This window comes from Acipenser ruthenus, chromosome 34, assembly GCF_902713425.1.
Source record: "Acipenser ruthenus chromosome 34, fAciRut3.2 maternal haplotype, whole genome shotgun sequence".
Taxonomy (NCBI): domain Eukaryota; kingdom Metazoa; phylum Chordata; class Actinopteri; order Acipenseriformes; family Acipenseridae; genus Acipenser; species Acipenser ruthenus.
Window position 1 is genome coordinate 8576322 of NC_081222.1, and position 17536 is coordinate 8593857.

General features: G+C 41.4%; 1 protein-coding gene across 1 annotated transcript in view; it reads right to left on the reverse strand.

Moving 5' to 3' along the window:
• Positions 1-671: 671 nt before the first annotated feature.
• The window catches only part of LOC131704993 (tetra-peptide repeat homeobox protein 1-like), a 335084-nt gene continuing 318219 nt past the window's right edge, over positions 672-17536 (reverse strand). Inside the window, exons 5-7 of the mRNA XM_059006837.1 lie at positions 7935-7969; positions 7347-7379; positions 672-5057 (exon numbers count right to left, since the gene is read on the reverse strand). Of these exons, the coding sequence (XP_058862820.1) occupies positions 4277-5057; positions 7347-7379; positions 7935-7969 (849 nt within the window). The 3' untranslated portion in view covers positions 672-4276. The remainder of the gene's footprint in view (positions 5058-7346; positions 7380-7934; positions 7970-17536) is intronic.

Consider the following 17536-nt stretch of genomic DNA (forward strand, 5'->3'; position numbering starts at 1 on the left):
TAAAAAAAAATCACGTTTATTTTTTATAGTCAACCTTTATGAATTTCTAGTGGTGCATGTGCGCCTAAATTAATTTTATGTTTGCACAAGCAAATGTTTACTTGCATAGCGACCAAATTTGTTGCACTGTAGAGCACTGTTAGAATGTTTTGTTTCCGATTTAGTTCCTGAGGATAGTCACCGCAGTTATTATTATTGAGGTGTACTTGCCACTCGCTGTGTGTTATTGTTTACTGTAAAACATTGATATCCTGTCAGTTAACCCTTCCTCCCGACGTTAAAAGCTTGTTTTAACATTCTTTATTATGCTGACCAGAGACCAGCGATTACAACTGTATTGTTAATTTTTCTACATTTTCTTTAAATTCTCAAATTAGTAAACCTAAACCTGGATAGTAAAACAAGACCCGGGTAGCATCGGCTAATTTACCCGGGTTTTCGGGTACACGTGTCGACCTCTAATATATACCACCCTAAAAAAAAAAAAAAAATAAAGATAAGGAGTCTCCCTGACCATGTCGTTTTTGTTCGGTTTCACATTCATTTTCTCTGCCATTTGTTTTTATTTGGCAGTGAAGCAGGTAGTCACATGACTTTTCCCACAACTTTCATTGGTTGAATAATTTTATGTAATGTTGCTTCTACAAAATCACCTTACCTTTTAAGTTGCTTGAAATTGTAACTTCTACGTCACTTTCTCCAAAAAATATCTCCCTTTCTACATTTTTCTAGCAACATGTAGACTAGTGTCCCCTCGGCTTAAAGCACCTGAACCTCATCTGCACTTGCTGCTTTTTTCTCTGCTGTTACTGTAGGAGGTGTGGAATTAAAAAATGTACATGTTGTGTGACGCTTGTTCTCACTGCTTCAATGCTTTGCACTCTGCCATTGAATTTTTCTCTCCTGAGTGCTGAGAGCACAGAATTTAGAAAGCTTGACTTTCCGGAACCCACATTGCCCGAAATAAGAATATTTGTTGTGGAAGCCTTTATTATTATTATTTATTATTATTTATTTCTTAGCAGACTCACTTATCCAGGGCAACTTACAGTTGTAAACAAATACATTTCAAGAATTACAGTACAAGTATTAATACAATTAAGAGCAAGATAAAATACAATGACTTCGGTTCTAGCAAGTACAAGTATATTACAAAATACAATTCAATAACGGAGCAGATAACAGTGTCAGTGAAAGTTACATCAGGATATAATTAAATACAAAATACTACAGATTAAATAACTTACAGATTACAGTACTGTAAAGTACAGGATTAAATGCAGTAAAATAGGGAGCAGATAAGAGCAAGCGCATTTAAGGAAGAGTGATAAGTGTCCAGAGGAAAAAGAGGAGTTCTACAGGTGCTATCTGAAGAGGTGAGTCTTGAGGAGGCGCCGGAAGGTGGTCAGGGACTGGGCAGTCCTGACATCTGTAGGAAGGTCATTCCACCACTGTGGGGCGAGGGTGGAGAAGGAGCGAGCTCTGAGTGGGGGTGTAGGGAGAGATGAGGGTCTGGAGGTAGCTGGGTGCAGTCTGGTCAAGGCATCTGTAGGCGAGATACAAGAGTCTTGAACTGGATGCGAGCGGTGATCGGGAGCCAGTGGAGTGAGCAGAGCAATGGAGTTGCATGGGAGAAGCGAGACAGAGAGAATACCAGGCGAGCAGTGGAGTTCTGGATGAGCTGGAGTGGACGGGTGGCGGACGCAGGGTGGCCATCCAGAAGGGAGTTGCAGTAGTCTAGGTGGGAGAGTACCAGGGCCTGGACCAGGAGCTGGGTGGCGTAGTTGGTGAGGAAGGGTCGGATTCTTCGTATGTTGCTCAGGAAGAATCGGCAAGTGCGTGCCAGAGTGGAGAAGTGCTGGGAATAAGAGAGGCAGGGGTCCAGGGTGACTCTGAGGTTCTTAGCTGAGGAGGAGGGAGAGAGTGTGGTAGATTCCAGAGGAACAGAGATAGAGATCAGAGGAGGGGGAAGAGGGAAAGAAAAGGAGGTCAAATTTAGAGAGGTTGAGTTTGAGGTGATGCGAGTGCATCCAGGAGGAGATAGCAGACAGACAAGTAGTGATACAGGAGGGGATGTTGGAGTCAGAGGTGGGGAAGGAAAGGAAAATCTGAGCATCATCAGCATATAAATGGTATGAGAAACCATAGGATGCGATGAGGGGGCCCAGGGAGCGGGTGTAGAGAGAGAACAGGAGAGGACCCAAGACTGACACTTGGGGGACTCCAGTTGAAAGAGGGCGAGGTGTGGAGGTTGCTCCATGCCAGGTTTACTGGTAAATGCGGTAGGAGGAAAACCAGGCCAGAGCAGTGCCAGAGATTCCCAGGTCAGCGAGAAAGGATAGTAGAATAGAGTGATCGACCAGTGTCAAAGGCAGCAGAGAGGTCGAGGAGAATTAGGACAGAGGAGAGAGAGAGGCAGCTCCGTGTAGAGTTTAGTGAGTTATTGACAGACAGGAGGGCGGTTTCAGTGGAGTGAGCAGAGTGGAAGCCAGATTGGAGAGGGTCAAGCAGAGAGTGGTTGCACAGGAAAGCAGAGAGCTGGCGGTGTACAGCTCGCTCGAGGGTTTTGGAGAGGAAGGGTAGGCGGGAGACAAGACGGTAGCTCTGGAGGGAGGTAGGGTCAAAGGTAGGTTTTTGAGGAGGGGAGTGATAGAGGCTTGTTTGAAGGCAGAGGGAAAGAGACCAGAAAGGAGAGAGGTGTTGAGAAGGGAGGAGATGAAGGGAAGTACAGCAGGAGCAGCAGCTTGAAAGAGGTGAGTGGGGAGGGGGTCCAGGGCACACGTGGTGGGTTTGTGACCCTGGAGCAGGGAGGAGAGGTCAGAGTCTGAAAGGTGGAGAAGGAGGGCGAGTTAGTAGGGGATGTAGTGGGTGTAGGGGTTGGAGCAGGAGGGGGTGGGGGGGAGGGAGAGGTGTTACAGTTCGTGGATTTTCGAAGAGAAGAAAGAGGCAAAGTCATCAGAGGAGATAGGATGGAGAAGGGAGGGTTAAGGAGGAAGGAAAGGTAGAGAATAGTTTATTTGGGTTGTTAGTGGAGGCTTGGATAACAGATTGGAAATAAGAACATTTAGCAGAGGAGAGAGTAGAGGAGGAGAGAGTGGTAGAGGTCTAGGGCAGCAGGGAGTTTGGTTCTCTTCCATTTCTTTTCAGCAGATTGCAGTGTGGTTCTTGCTGAGCGGAGCACAGAGGAGAGCCAGGGTTGGAGGGCAGGGGCGAGCAGGTCGGGAGGTGAGGGGACAGAGGGAGGTGAGGGAGGAGAAGAGCATGGAGGTAGCAGTCTACAGAGAGTTGGCAGAAGGAGTCAATAGGAGGGAGGTGAGAGAGAGCAGTGGAGGCAAGGACAGAGGGGGAGAGAGCGGAGGTTACGCCTAGAGGTGAGAGTGGGGGTAGGAGGAGCAGGGAGATAGGGGAGAGACAGAGATAAAGAGATGAAATAGTGATCAGAGGTCCAGGGGGTGACAGAGAGGGTGGAAGGGCAGCAGGCCCTGGAGAAGGTGAGGTCCAGTTGATGGCCAGCTTTGTGGGTAGGAGGGGATGGAGAGATAGAGAGAAGTCAAAGGAGTGAAGGGTGTAATCCGGCGGAGTGGCTGGGGTTGGAGAGATGAATATTGAAATCACCTAACAGGACAGTTGGGGTAGAGAGAGGGGAGGGAGGAGAGGAGATAGTAGAGTTCATCGAAAGTGAGCGAGAGGTCCAGGGGGATGGTACAGTACAATTAGCAGGAGTTGACAGGGAGAGGTTAGTTGGACGGCATGAAATTCAAAGGTATTAACAGAGAGTGAGGAGAGGTCGGAGGGGACAGAAAAGAGTAAGGAGGGAGAGAGGAGAAGACCAGTCCCACCTCCCTCTCCAGTGAGACGCGGGGTATGGGACAGGATGTAGAGAGAGGACGGTAGCAGGAGTTAGTGTTATCAGGGGACAGCCAGGTTTCAGTGAGAACAAGGAAATCGAGAGAGAGGTGGAAGGCAAAGGCAGAGATGAAATCAGCTTTGTTAGCAGAAGTGACAGTTCCAGAGTGCACCAGAGAGAGTGCAAGGGGGGAGGGGGAGAGACAGAGGGATGAGGTTAGAGGGGTTGGAGGAGCAGTGGCAGAGAGGGCAGAGGATGAGAGCGAGAGAACAGATCAGGGATGGGAGAGGCAGTCATAGCAGGACAGGTGATACAAATAGGCACAGTGGGAGTGGGAGCAGTGGGGAGGGATTGAGACCTGACTAGTAGATGGCATCTTCCAGAGCGCTGCTAGATTTCTTAGTGTGGTTGGTGGTTTTTTATTTCTTTTTACGACTTTGGTCCCGGCTCTGATCCCGACTTTTGTCCCGGCTCTGGTCCCGACTTTTGTCCCGACATTTGTCCCGGCTCTGGTCCCGACTCTTGTCCCGACTTTTGTCCGGGCTCTGGTCCCGACTTTTGTCCCGACATTTGTCCCGGCTCTGGTCCTGACTCTTGTCCCGACTTTTCTCCCGGCTCTGGTCCCGACTTTTGTCCCGGCTCTGGTCCCGACTTTTGTCCCAGCTCTGGTCCCGACTCTTGTCCCGGCTCTGGTCCTGACTTTTGTCCCAACTTTTGTCTGGGCTCTGGTCCCGACTTTTGTCCCGGCTCTGGACTTGACTTTTGTCCCGGCTCTGGACTTGACTTTTGTACGGGCTCTGGTCCCGACTTTTGTCCCGACATTTGTCCCGGCTCTGGTCCCGACTCTTGTCCCGGCTCTGGTCCCGACTCTTGTCCCGACTCTTGTCCCGGCTCTGGTCCCGGCTCTGGTCCCGACTCTGGTCCCGGCTCTGGTCCCGGCTCTGGTCCCGACTCTGGTCCCGGCTCTGGTCCCGGCTCTTGTCCCGGCTCTGGTCCCGGCTCTTGTCCCGGCTCTGGTCCCGACTCTTGTCCCGGCTCTGGTCCCGGCTCTTGTCCCGGCTCTGGTCCCGACTCTTGTCCCGGCTCTGGTCCCGACTCTGGTCCCGGCTCTGGTCCCGGCTCTGGTCCCGACTCTGGTCCCGACTCTTGTCCCGACTCTGGTCCCGGCTCTGGTCCCGGCTCTGGTCCCGACTCTTGTCCCGGCTGTAGTCTGTGGTAAAAATCAGGCTTTTAATATGAATTACCTCTTGCTGGAGCAGATGACTGTCCTCCCACTGCAGCAGATCTTAAGGCATGTTTTGCACTGAGATTACAGAATTAATGATTAAATTAAAGAAAAACAAACTAATATGTGTGTGTGTGTAATATATATATATATATATATATATATATATATATATATATATATATATATATATATATATAGTATCAAATTATCGGTCGCACACTCACCATGTAATTTAAGACGGACATGACTGTTGCCTTCAAAATTCAGTTCATTTTATTTACATAAAAACGTAAACAAACAAAGCGTTTCGGCACGCCTATGCCTTCATCAGGTTTTAATTTTCTTTTTAGTTTGTTGAGAATCTACCATCATCTTGAACCCAGACACGCTGTCTGTAATCCACGTGAACTGTTATGTTCAGTCTCACAACTCTGAAACTAGACTTTGTGTTCGTAAACTTTGTAAGCTGTTTCTTCTTAATGAAACTCTAAAAAGACAGCCAGAGAGGTTTTGTGTTTCATCCAGCAGCATTAAGGGCTATTCAGAGTCCAGGACGTGCAACCTACTCACAAAACAATCGAAAAATAATTGGTGCGCGTCTTGAGGTGTGTGAGGCGCAAGGAGTAGATGCGCGCATCAAATCATTAAGTTGAAATTTTAACTTTTTATGCAAGGCGCTTCCTCATCCACAGCAGAAACCATGGATGATTTTGAAGAAAAGCTAATTGAGGAGGTTAGGAAGTATAGGCATCTATACGATTCCTCTTTAAAACAACACAAAGACAATGAAATGTGCAATAATTAAATGGAAGGAAATTGCTAATAATATTGTGCAACAGAAAGACAATGATTCTTGGTGGTAAATCTCCCTCCTGACCTGTGAGGGCGCTAAGTAGCGGGAACAGAGTACCCTGGGCTGTTTGACCTGACAATTTATTCCTAGGGTTAAAAGGAAGTCGGTCACCTAGAAAGGGGGTGGAGCTTCAGTGCACTAACTCATCGACCCGGAAGGGAAATGATGTGGCAGCCGCGGATTGGAGGAGCGGCTGCAATCGTTTACCAAGGGGTCATGCATGACGGTACAAATAGGTGTCGAAGCAACGTAATCTGTTCCCTCAGTTATGGTTAAGGGACGACCCGGAAGGACCAGCATTGTGAAAGAGTATCGTGAGTGTTTTGTCATGTCTAAAAATACTGTTTGTAATTGTTTAGACAGCTAACACGATCTGGAGCTGTCGCCAAAGGCCAGCACCAACCTGGACAACATTGCTGCACTTTGTTGTCATTCAGGACTGGATATTCACTACGAGCAGTACAGCACACACTGTGGACTTGTGTTTGTGTGCTGTATTGCCTGATAACATTGTATATTTACTGTTACGCCATCAGGCAACTGGATTACAAACCATTAAACAACCTTGCATCTGGATTATAAATCTGTCTGTTTATTAATCACCTGCACTGCACACTGTTAACCACTTTGCCACATATTGGTAACAACGTCAAAGTCTGTAGGGAGAAGTGGAAGTATATACGCGACACGTGTTAAAAATAAGAAAAAAATGAGGGGAAAGAGTGGGGACGCTGGTGGAAGTAGGAGAACACCGAAATATAATTGAACTTTTGAGCTGGCTATCTGAATTTATCAAACACAGGGACACAGATTTAAATGTGCCAGAGCAGGACGATGAGGTATGTATTGAAATAAATAAATCAAACAAGTACAGTATATGCAGGCTTGCCATAAGGAATTAAGGAGTAGGAGTAATAATAAGTACGTTAAATATTCATGAACAGAAAATAATTCTAGCTAGATGGAATCTTTACCCCGTCTCGCTTTCATTTCTTTGTCACAAAATAAAAACACAAATATTTATTTCCCTTAGAATATGATAATGCGACACATGTATCTTTCATAATGCTGTTTGCCATATTTATATATATAGACTATATATAATTACGTATTCACAGATTAACTTTAAGGTAACTTATAGTTGTATGTGTTTGATAGATACAGTCATTCATGTTAATGTCTTATTCAGTATTATTCAGTTTGAGTTAAAAGTAATAATATACAGTACTTTATGATATAACAATGAAGTTTGAATCCTTTTGTTTCCAATGTTTTCTCTTATGATTATTATTTTATTACAAGTAGCCTATGCTGTGCAGTTATGATTATTATTTTAGAACCACCAGACAATGCTGAAGAGAGTGAAAGTATTTGCAGCAACACAGAAAGTGCATCTGTAGCTCCGCTAGATTACTCACCTGTTCAGGTTCACTCCCAGGAAGCCCAAGAAGCTAGAAAAGAAGAGAAAGAGTTTAGATCCTGTGGAAGAAGCTTTGCTAGACAGGCTCAAAAATAGATACATCAATAGAAAAAAAGGAGGATGAATCTTTTGCAAAATTCATCTCTGTTTCTCTCAGCAAACTCTCTGAGTGAAGTAGGTCCGTGGCAAGGTTCTGAATTCATCAGCTTCTCTATGACATGTTGCAGATGGATTGTACCCGGACCTTGGTGCATACTCCCTCAAATGTGTCATTAAACTCCAGTACGTCACACACCTCTACTGCATACTTCCCTGAGGAATCCTCGGAAGAGCATCTTTTCCAAACCGGTCTGCACTTACCACATGCAACAAATTGGCATTATACTGACTTATAAATATCCTACAAAAACTAATCATTGGAATGTAAATGCTGCCACTTGTTGATGTTCACTTACAAAATTATAAAACGATATTATTTGGTGTTTTGGGTATAATATTGTTACTGTAAAGGACTGGGAACTATTGCTGCTCTAGGGTACTGTGGAGCAGTGTTAGTAAAGCGTAAGTAAAACCTAATAGTACTTACCGTGAGATGAAGCCGGGGGACCTGCTGGCCGTGTCCTTGTAAAGGAAACAAAAAAGGGAAATAGTTGAGTGTTTTAACAAAAATGAAGTCCATGGGATATTGCATGGGAAAAGGGTAGCATTGATATGAAATGCTAGATCTCTTTGTTTTTGTGAAGACTGTCCAATGTTTTCTGCAGTGTTTTAAAAGTTGTTTCATTTTATTTTTCTTTTGAGCGGCAGCTTCTCGTATTGTTGGCTGCATGGCTGAGGGCTCAGTGCGGTCATGAGAAAGAACGTGTGCACGTGTGTGTCCACCCTGGTATTTAGACCTGCAGGGGTGTGTGCCCATTGATGAATAGGACTGGGAACTACTGCTGCTGTAAGGGTGCTGTGACTACTAGAGGTTTTTTTTTTCTCTTACAGGCCAGTTTGAATGCATGCTCTATGCAATTATTTTATTTTATTTTTTTGTTTTGTTGTCTTTTGTTTTGCCTGTAAATAGTTTTGACTGTCCCTTGCTTTTAAACCACACTAGCTGTGGTCCTGAGGAGCTCTCTCTGTTTTGTGAAGATTTTTTTCAAATAAATAAAAACTGTTTTTGGACTTCTGTTGTGTGAGAACTTCTCTTCAGTCTTCAACACCATCAGAACCCTTCCTTTAGCCTGCTGATCCTTAACTATACAGGATAACACCCACTAACTTACAGAAGTTTTCACAGAAACATATTGTACATTTCATCATGAGAATTACAATTATATTACTTTATATTCTACAGTAGATGTGTTCTATTTCCAGTGTAGTATTTATATGGGGTGCCAAACAGGCAATATATCAACTTTGAGATTATATATATATATATATATATATATATATATATATATATATATATATTGTGAGATAGAGGGTTGTGAGAGACAGCAGGGAGGGGGTTAAAACCTCCCTGCGAGAGAAACCTGTGTGGAATGCACCTTTTTTGTTTGATTGTATTGCTTTATTGTTTCATTTAATTTGCTAATTGATTTGTTTAATTGTTTTGTTTAGTTTTAATTGTTTTATTGCTTAATTATTCCCTGCACCTGGAGATCATTATTAAAGTAGAACCAGGTGCAGGGTATAAAAGACGAGCAGTCAGAATGCTCAGGGCTGCTGAGTAGAAGGAGGCAAAAGAGGTGCTCTGTCTCCGAGTAGCCAGAGTTAAAAAAAAAAATAAGTGCGGTGCCAAACCTGTGTTTTTGTAAGGATGGGAAAACAGCTTAGCTGTCCCGTGTTAGGCAGGGGGTTCCTGAAAGTTGAGTTAGTGCTCCAAGAGGAGTTAGGTGTTTATTTTGATTTTGTATTTGTTGATTTTGTGTTTATTAAAAATTAGCGCAAACGTGCTTTAAAAATCCACTTCTGTTGTGCTGGGTCGTGTTTTTAAAGGGGCAACGAACCCGAGTGAGTGCCGCTCGTTTACAATATATATATATATATATACACACACACACACACACACACACACATCAATGTTTGATATATATGGATTGATATTTGATATATATACATCAATGTTAGATATATGGATTGGTATTTGATATATACATCAGTGTGATATTTGATATTTGATAATTAACATTAATCCATATATATCAAACATTAATACATATATATATATATATAAAACATTGATGTATATATATCAAACATTAATGTGTATATATATATATCAAATATCAATCCATATATATCTAACATTGATGTATATATATCAAATATCAATCCATATATATCAAACATTGATGTATTTGACCCTAAACCACGCCCCTTTACACATTCTGACTGATTTATGGCCACAAGCCCCGCCCCTTTCCACACCTCTGAGTGATTTGACCCATAGGCCCCGCCCCTTTCCCCACACCTTTTTGAATGATTTATGACCCTTATGTCCCACTCCTTTTTTTCTGACATCAACCGGATATCCTCCAAAAGACCACCCCTAAAAATGGCGTCTGTTGTACCCTAGTTTATATAAACATTATGTAATATTATACACTATTACATAGAAAACAAAAACAAAGTATGTGCATTCATCTTTTGACAATGCATGAGTGCCTCCAAAACAATAACCTTAGTTATTAACAATCAGAGGGATCCTAAACATATAAAAGAGTATCAGTATCAGTATCTTATAAATTATTACACTGAAAATTAACCCATGATTGTATGAGGAAAAATGTACTGGGCCCCTACCTTTTTTCAGGTTTTAGGGTTGTGGTAGGTGTTGGAGCAGTCCCACAACACACCTGGTTCTGCATAATGGACTAAGGATTATTTTAAGACCAAATAAAATGTAATTAGGAATAAGGGTCGTATTTTTCTGTTCAAACTGAAGATATGTTGTAAGGTACTGTGACAGGGAGCGTGAGGATCTGAGCTGCAAATCTTCCTCCCGACCCAAGAGGGTGCTAAGCAGAGGTACTTGCACGCCTGTTCAGAGATGGGCCGGCTTGGAGAGAGGGGCGGAAAAGGAAGTCGACCATATTAGGGGACAAGATTACTGTGATCAGCTGTGCTGCATTAGACAACTGGCAGGTGTGCCGTGTCGCGCTGATCATGGGGTGGAGTCTCCTAGTATATAAGGGCTGTCATTCTGTAAGTGCGGGGCCTTTGAGGTAATAGTAAGCCTGTGTTGCTGAGCTGTGTGTTTGTTTTGTTTGTTTGTGTTTTTGTTTTGTTTATCGTCAGGACCGGGGTCAGAGTGATCCCTGATGCCAAGGAGCTGCCGCACTACTGCCAGCACTTTTCACCTTGGACATCACACGCCCCGCACAACTGAACTGGACACTTCAGCACCTGAGCACCTGCACTTTTCACCACCCCAAAAGTGCACCCAAAGAGCGGAGAGGGACTTGCTCTATTGGGACTTATGATTTGTATTTTTGTTGCTTTGGACTGTGTTTCCCTTTTAATAAAGTTCACCCTCTACCATTGTGGTAGAGTTTTTGCACCTCTATAAGTGACTCTGTGAGGTCTGTTCCACATCCACACCCACTGCACCGTCACAGGTACATGTAGGATTGATTAGCAGTTCCACATACTACCGTCTGTCGGTTGATTTTAATTTTGCAGCGGTCTCTAATTAGTTTCAAAATATAGTCTAAAAAAACTATTATTTTCAAAGTTATTTTCAAAGCTAAAACCCACATTTTTAATAAAAATAAGAGTCTTTATAGATAGTTTCAACAGGATGCTGCTACAGCCGCTGTTGAGGTTTCATGCCCGAGCTTGCCCCCTGTACGCTCCATTGTCTGTAAAATGATCCATTGTATGTAAGGATGTAATGTCTAGACCTGTTATGGGTAATGAAGCGTTCAGTGTACTGTATTTAAATTTGTTAGCTGTCTCCTTAAAAAAAAAAAAAAAACATTCTATGTAAGGCTGTAATGTCTAGACTGTTTATGGCTTATGACACATTCAGTTTACGTTATTTAAACCTCGCTCGATGTCTCCTTTGAAAAAACTCCACTTTGGATAAAACTCTGCTGCCTACCTGAAGCCCTAACTGTCTGAGGCTGCTTTTTAACTTCGCCTGATCTGCGCTGGAAAATATTGCTTCTCATTCTAGACCCTCACTGTATTGTGTGCTTTGACGTTCAAAAAGAATGGAAAACTTCAATAACAATTAGGGTGTTATTGAAGTGTTTTTATTTTAAATGTATCTAGAGGTGATTGTTTAAAAATGTTAATCTTTTTTTTGTTATTGGTTCTCTTCGTATGGATGCGGTTTTATTTGGTATGTGCTAAGAATCATTCCAAGACGACCGCTGAGTTTTATTTTAAATGTATCTAGGGCTTTTCTTTAGGGATGCTTGTTTATAAATGTTTGATTTCTGCATGCTATATGCTTTTAATATTGTGGGGTGTCATAACCCTTAATTACGAAAACTCCAAAACTATTAAATCTCTCATCTCTGAAAGATTTGATTCAGAATTTCGTGAGTCCTGATCAAGACACCCCTCCTGAAAAAATCTTGATCGAAGGGACTCAAATTCACAGAAATAAAGAGTTTCAGCTAGAAAATAGACCACTCAGGAAAACCTTTCAGATTGTGTACAATAAGAGAGTATTGAAGTCTGACTACACCACGTTGCCCTATGGATACTGAAGGAGGTTTCGATATACATCTTTCCATCCCTTTTGCTGCAATCATATTGGGACCCTCTAGATCAGGGAAAAGCTTTTTTGTGAAAAAAAAAACTTAGAAAACTCTTCACAGATTCTGTCGTAAATTCCTGAGAATATAATATACTGTTATAGCTGCTGGCAAAAATTATACGATGAATTAGCTTGTAAATTTCCCAATTTAAAATTTGTTGAAGGTATACCCCCCTCTCTCTCTGTGATGATTCCTTACTCCCCCCTAACAAAGTCAATTTAATCATTATCGATGATTTGATGGAGGCGGCTAGTGAAAATGTTGAAATAGCCATAAAGACTTTAAGGGGGAATATTCCTTTGACCAACTCCCAATTAAAAAGACTTCAAAAAGAAAAGGGTGTAATAAAGAAGTTATGTAATAAGAAACAACCTCTAAAAAAGAAGAGAAAAACAGTTAACCAAAAAGGAGGGTTTTTAGGGTCTGTTAGGGATTGCCATACCTTTTATCAGATCTTTTAACTGCAAGACGTTAGAAGTATGGAGAATGCTCAGAAAATGTACCTCGTCCCCCAAAAACAGATTGACAGACTACGACAAGGCCCCTCCACTTCTCCTGAACCTATTAGAAAAGCCGTGTAAAGTCGCCTTGATAACGATATGAAATGCGTGTTACTGAGAACTGATATTAGCGATTATAAAAAATTAAACTATATACAGCTTTTTTACAAAGGTATCTGACCTTGATTAAACAGGATGAAAAAGAGACTAATACTTTAACATTGTTAACCCCTCCTAATGATGCTGTCACTGATAATACACCTGGACCCCAGGCACAGCCTCAAGATGGTCAAAGTACTGCTCAAGAGAAAGTTTCTCAGATAGAGGATTATGTTATGAGAAGGGTCCCTCACAGATCTAAGAGGGATGCTGAATTTATTTTACATGCCATGACCCAGAACTCTAGTACTACGGCATGGAATGATAAAGGAGAGTTTATTTTAAAGGGGTAATGTTGTGAGAGGGTCCCACATGGTTGATTTAATTAAAACAGCCATAGGGGTCAGTAATGTTACTGATCGTCGGGCCCCCGCAGGTTGGGACAAATTCCTAGAGGGTCTAGCACACATAAATATCCCTTATTCTGTGATCCCTAATACCCAGACCCGCAGCCGTATGCATGCCTTTAAAATGACACCCCTTAAGGAGAAAAAAAGACTGGGAAGCCTATTAATTTGTAAATCTTTTTTCTTGTGTATTTTCAATGTGTGTTTTTTATGTCCATATGCTTGTGTCAAATATCTTAAAATGTGTGTACAAACACAAAAAAACACCTGCATCTTAAAATGTGTGTACAAACACAAAAAAACACCTGCATCTTAAAATGTGTGTACAAACACAAAAAAACACCTGCATCTTAAATTGTGTGTACAAACACAAAAAAACACCTGCATCTTAAAATGTGTGTACAAACACAAAAAACCGCCTGCATCTTAAAATGTGTGTACAAACACAAAAAAACACCTGCATCTTAAAATGTGTGTACAGACACAAAAAAACACCTGCATCTTAAAATGTGTGTACAAACACAAAAAAACACCTGCATCTTAAAATGTGTGTACAAACACAAAAAAACACCTGCATCTTAAAAAAAAAAAAAACACACAAACAAATCAAATCCTATAATGGAAATGACATAGATAAGTGGGCGGGTGTTGGTTGTGGAAAGACATAAATCAGATCTCCGTTGGGATGAACATTTACTCAGTTACTGTGATCCTGGACCGTGGAAGCTGTGCTCTCTCTCTCTCTCTGTCTGTCTCTCTCTCTCTCTCTTTCTAATGCAGGCTACTATTTTGTATGCTCCATTGTTCAGTCCCACCGTTACTACGGTAATATTTTTTTAAAAAAAATGTGATTCTATATTTTTATAGAAAGAAAATGTGTGTGTGTGTATATATATATATAGAGAGAGATAACTGTGTCAGTGATAGTTACATCAGGATATAATTAAATACAAAATACTACAGATTAAATAACATTTACAGATTACAGTACTCTAAAGTACAGGATTAAATGCAGTAAAATAGGGAGCAGATAAGAGCAAGTAAAGCGCATTTAAGGAAGAGTGATAAAGTGTCCAGAGGGAAAAGCGGAGTTCTACAGGTGCTGTCTGAAGAGGTGAGTCTTAAGGAGGTGCCGGAAGGTGGTCAGGGACTGGGCAGTCCTGACATCTGTAGGAAGGTCATTCCACCACTGCAGGGTGAGGGTGAAGAAGGAGCAGGCTCTGGAGGCAGAGGAGCGTAGAGGAGGTACAGCCAGTCTTCTAATGCAGGAGGAGCGGAGAGATCGAGTGGGGGTGTAGGGAGAGATGAGGGTCTGGCGGTAGCTGGGTGCAGTCTGGTCAAGGCATCTGTAGGCTAGTACAAGAGTCTTGAACTGGATGTGAGTGGTGATCGGGAGCCAGTGAAGTGAGCGGAGCAGTGGTTTAGTGGGAGAAGCGAGGCAGAGAGAACACCAGGCGAGTTCTGGATGAGCTGGAGCGGACGGGTGGTGGACGCAGGGAGGCCAGACAGGAGGGAGTTGCAGTAGTCTAGGCGGGAGTCATAGAACCCCAAGATCCTTCCTAATTGACCCTCTGTATACAGGTACAATTTGGCATCTCCAAGTATATAAACTTTTCTTTCTACAGCTTTGTATAATAACTCTGTCAATCAATCTCTAAAAGCATTATTCATAGCATTTATTAATTCCTTTATGGTATCATAATAACCGGCGGCTATTTTAAATACTTTTTTAACATTCGTATCTATATTACGGGTAAAAAATCTATTCTCTGTATCCCTTATATTTTCCCACGTATAAGGGTATTGGATCTCTGCTAATCCAGCTTCCCATTTTCCTTGTAGATTCACAGGTTTTGATAACCGTATAGTAAAATCGGCTATAGTGTTCTTTGGAAATATATCCTTTGAGGTGTTACTGGGTAGAGTCACATAAAAGGAGGATTGATCCATCTTGTCAGTATACTTGGTGTAATGAAACCTACAATGATGGAGTCCCCTTAATATCCTGCAACTGCTTAGCATCGATCCAGCTGTTAAATTTGTCCGGCCAACCCCTCCACTTTATAAGACAATACTTTTTACCTTTTTCTTTTTTCTTTGCTAAGATTTTCTCTACCGTAAACAGTCTATCTTCCGAGCCTTTTATCTTCTGTAATTCAAGCTCGTAGAAGGTCCCATTCATTTCATCTCCATCATAATTCTTCAGCCTATGTAGGTTTCCTAGGCAATCGTGCAGATATATTAAAAATCTCATCCGTGTATGTCTGCTTGTAACCTTTTATAAAGGGTGCCCTTAGTTTTGATACTCTAACAGCATCCCCAATCTGAAACTTGAATTTAGGTGGTTTGTACGGGAATTCCTATACAGATTCTTAAATACTTTAAAGGAATTGTTTTCATTAACTTCTGAAGGTTTCATTTTAATACTTCTATGGTAAGAATTATTATAAGAGCGAACCAATTCTTTTAGCTTATCTAAATACTTATGAGTGTTGAAGGCTGTAAAATATTTCCACATTTTAGGGTCCTATTATACCTTTCAACAACAGAGGCTTTTAATTCATTACCAGTGGTAAAGTGCGATATACTATATTTTTTTTTAACAAGTTTTGAAAGGACTTGTTTAAAAATTCTTTACCTTTATCAGTTTGCAATTTTTTGGGTGAACGACCACTTAAGGATTTTCTTGAAAGCCTTTGTCACACACACAGCTGTTTTGTTTTTTAGAGGTTGAACCCATGCAAATTTGGATAAAACATCTATGCATGTTAACATAAACTTGTTGCTGTTATTTTTCTTTCACAGACTAGACATATCTACTGAATCAGCCTGTAACGAAATTGGCCTAATAATAAAGTTCGGGTGCCAGGAAAGTATATATAAACTTCCCAATAAAAAAAACACAACTCGTTACTCGGACCTTGTAGCAAAACTAAGTTTCTACCAACGCGACCCTACAATATAAAAATTACAACTGACTCTTGATAACTTAAGAATAGGGTTTTAAATAAACATTTATTCCATAACCAGTACTGTCACTTATTTTTGACACTACACAAAACACACATTTAAGAACATTCTTCCACGACACCTTTAGTACTCAATTAGTTCCCAATTACTGATAACACATCTATTAAGAAACATACAATTGTATATTTCTCAATTTACATGGTCTCCGCATCATCCTAAGCATAGCATAAGCAATTAAACTGAATAGCCAATACGATTTTTTATAGTTAAATGGTAATAATTAAATTACTCATATTGAGCCCTCCTAACGGATTAACTATGGTTATTCCTCGGGTGCAGTTCTTTACACACAGCAAACATTCACAAACCATCCATATCACAGGTTGTGCAAACAGCAATTCAGTTTAACTAATTCATATGCAAAAAAACAGTTAATACAGTTTTAAATAAAGAAAAAAAAATACATTAGTATGAAAATAATATCAAACACTTTCTTTAAATCTGGTCATAGAAATACCTAGTTGTCAAACAGACAATATTTTTCAAGTCATTACACCAACAACCCAAGTACCAACATACAGATAACAAACAAACAGTTTGCATCAAGGTATGTAACAGTAATAATGACCGAAAGGCTAAAATAAAATCAAGCAAAATAAGAAAGGAAGTGACATAGATCTAAACAGTCATTTTCCCCAAAAACGACGGGAACATACATAATACTGGTTAAGTCCCGCTACAGTTGTCAGCCGTCCTCCTCAAATACACGTGCAGGACAACTCCATAACAATCCAGTAGGCAACAAAAACACAAAAAAAACCCAAAACAAAACAAAAAAAAACCTCCAAGTTTCACTCTCGCTAGTAATACAGCAGTATGCAGAAAACTCCAGGTTTGTCTCGCTAGTAATACAGCAGTATGCAGAAAACTCCAGGTTTGTCTCGCTAGTAATACAGCAGTATGCAGAAAACTCCAGGTTTGTCTCGCTAGTAATACAGCAGTATGCAGAAAACTCCAGGTTTGTCTCGCTAGTAATACAGCAGTATGCAGAAAACTCCAGGTTTGTCTCGCTAGTAATACAGCAGTATGCAGAAAACTCCAGGTTTGTCTCGCTAGTAATACAGCAGTATGCAGAAAACTCCAGGTTTGTCTCGCTAGTAATACAGCAGTATGCAGAAAACTCCAGGTTTGTCTCGCTAGTAATACAGCAGTATGCAGAAAACTCCAGGTTTGTCTCGCTAGTAATACAGCAGTATGCAGAAAACTCCAGGTTTGTCTCGCTAGTAATACAGCAGTATGCAGAAAACTCCAGGTTTGTCTCGCTAGTAATACAGCAGTATGCAGAAAACTCCAGGTTTGTCTCGCTAGTAATACAGCAGTATGCAGAAAACTCCAGGTTTGTCTCGCTAGTAATACAGCAGTATGCAGAAAACTCCAGGTTTGTCTCGCTAG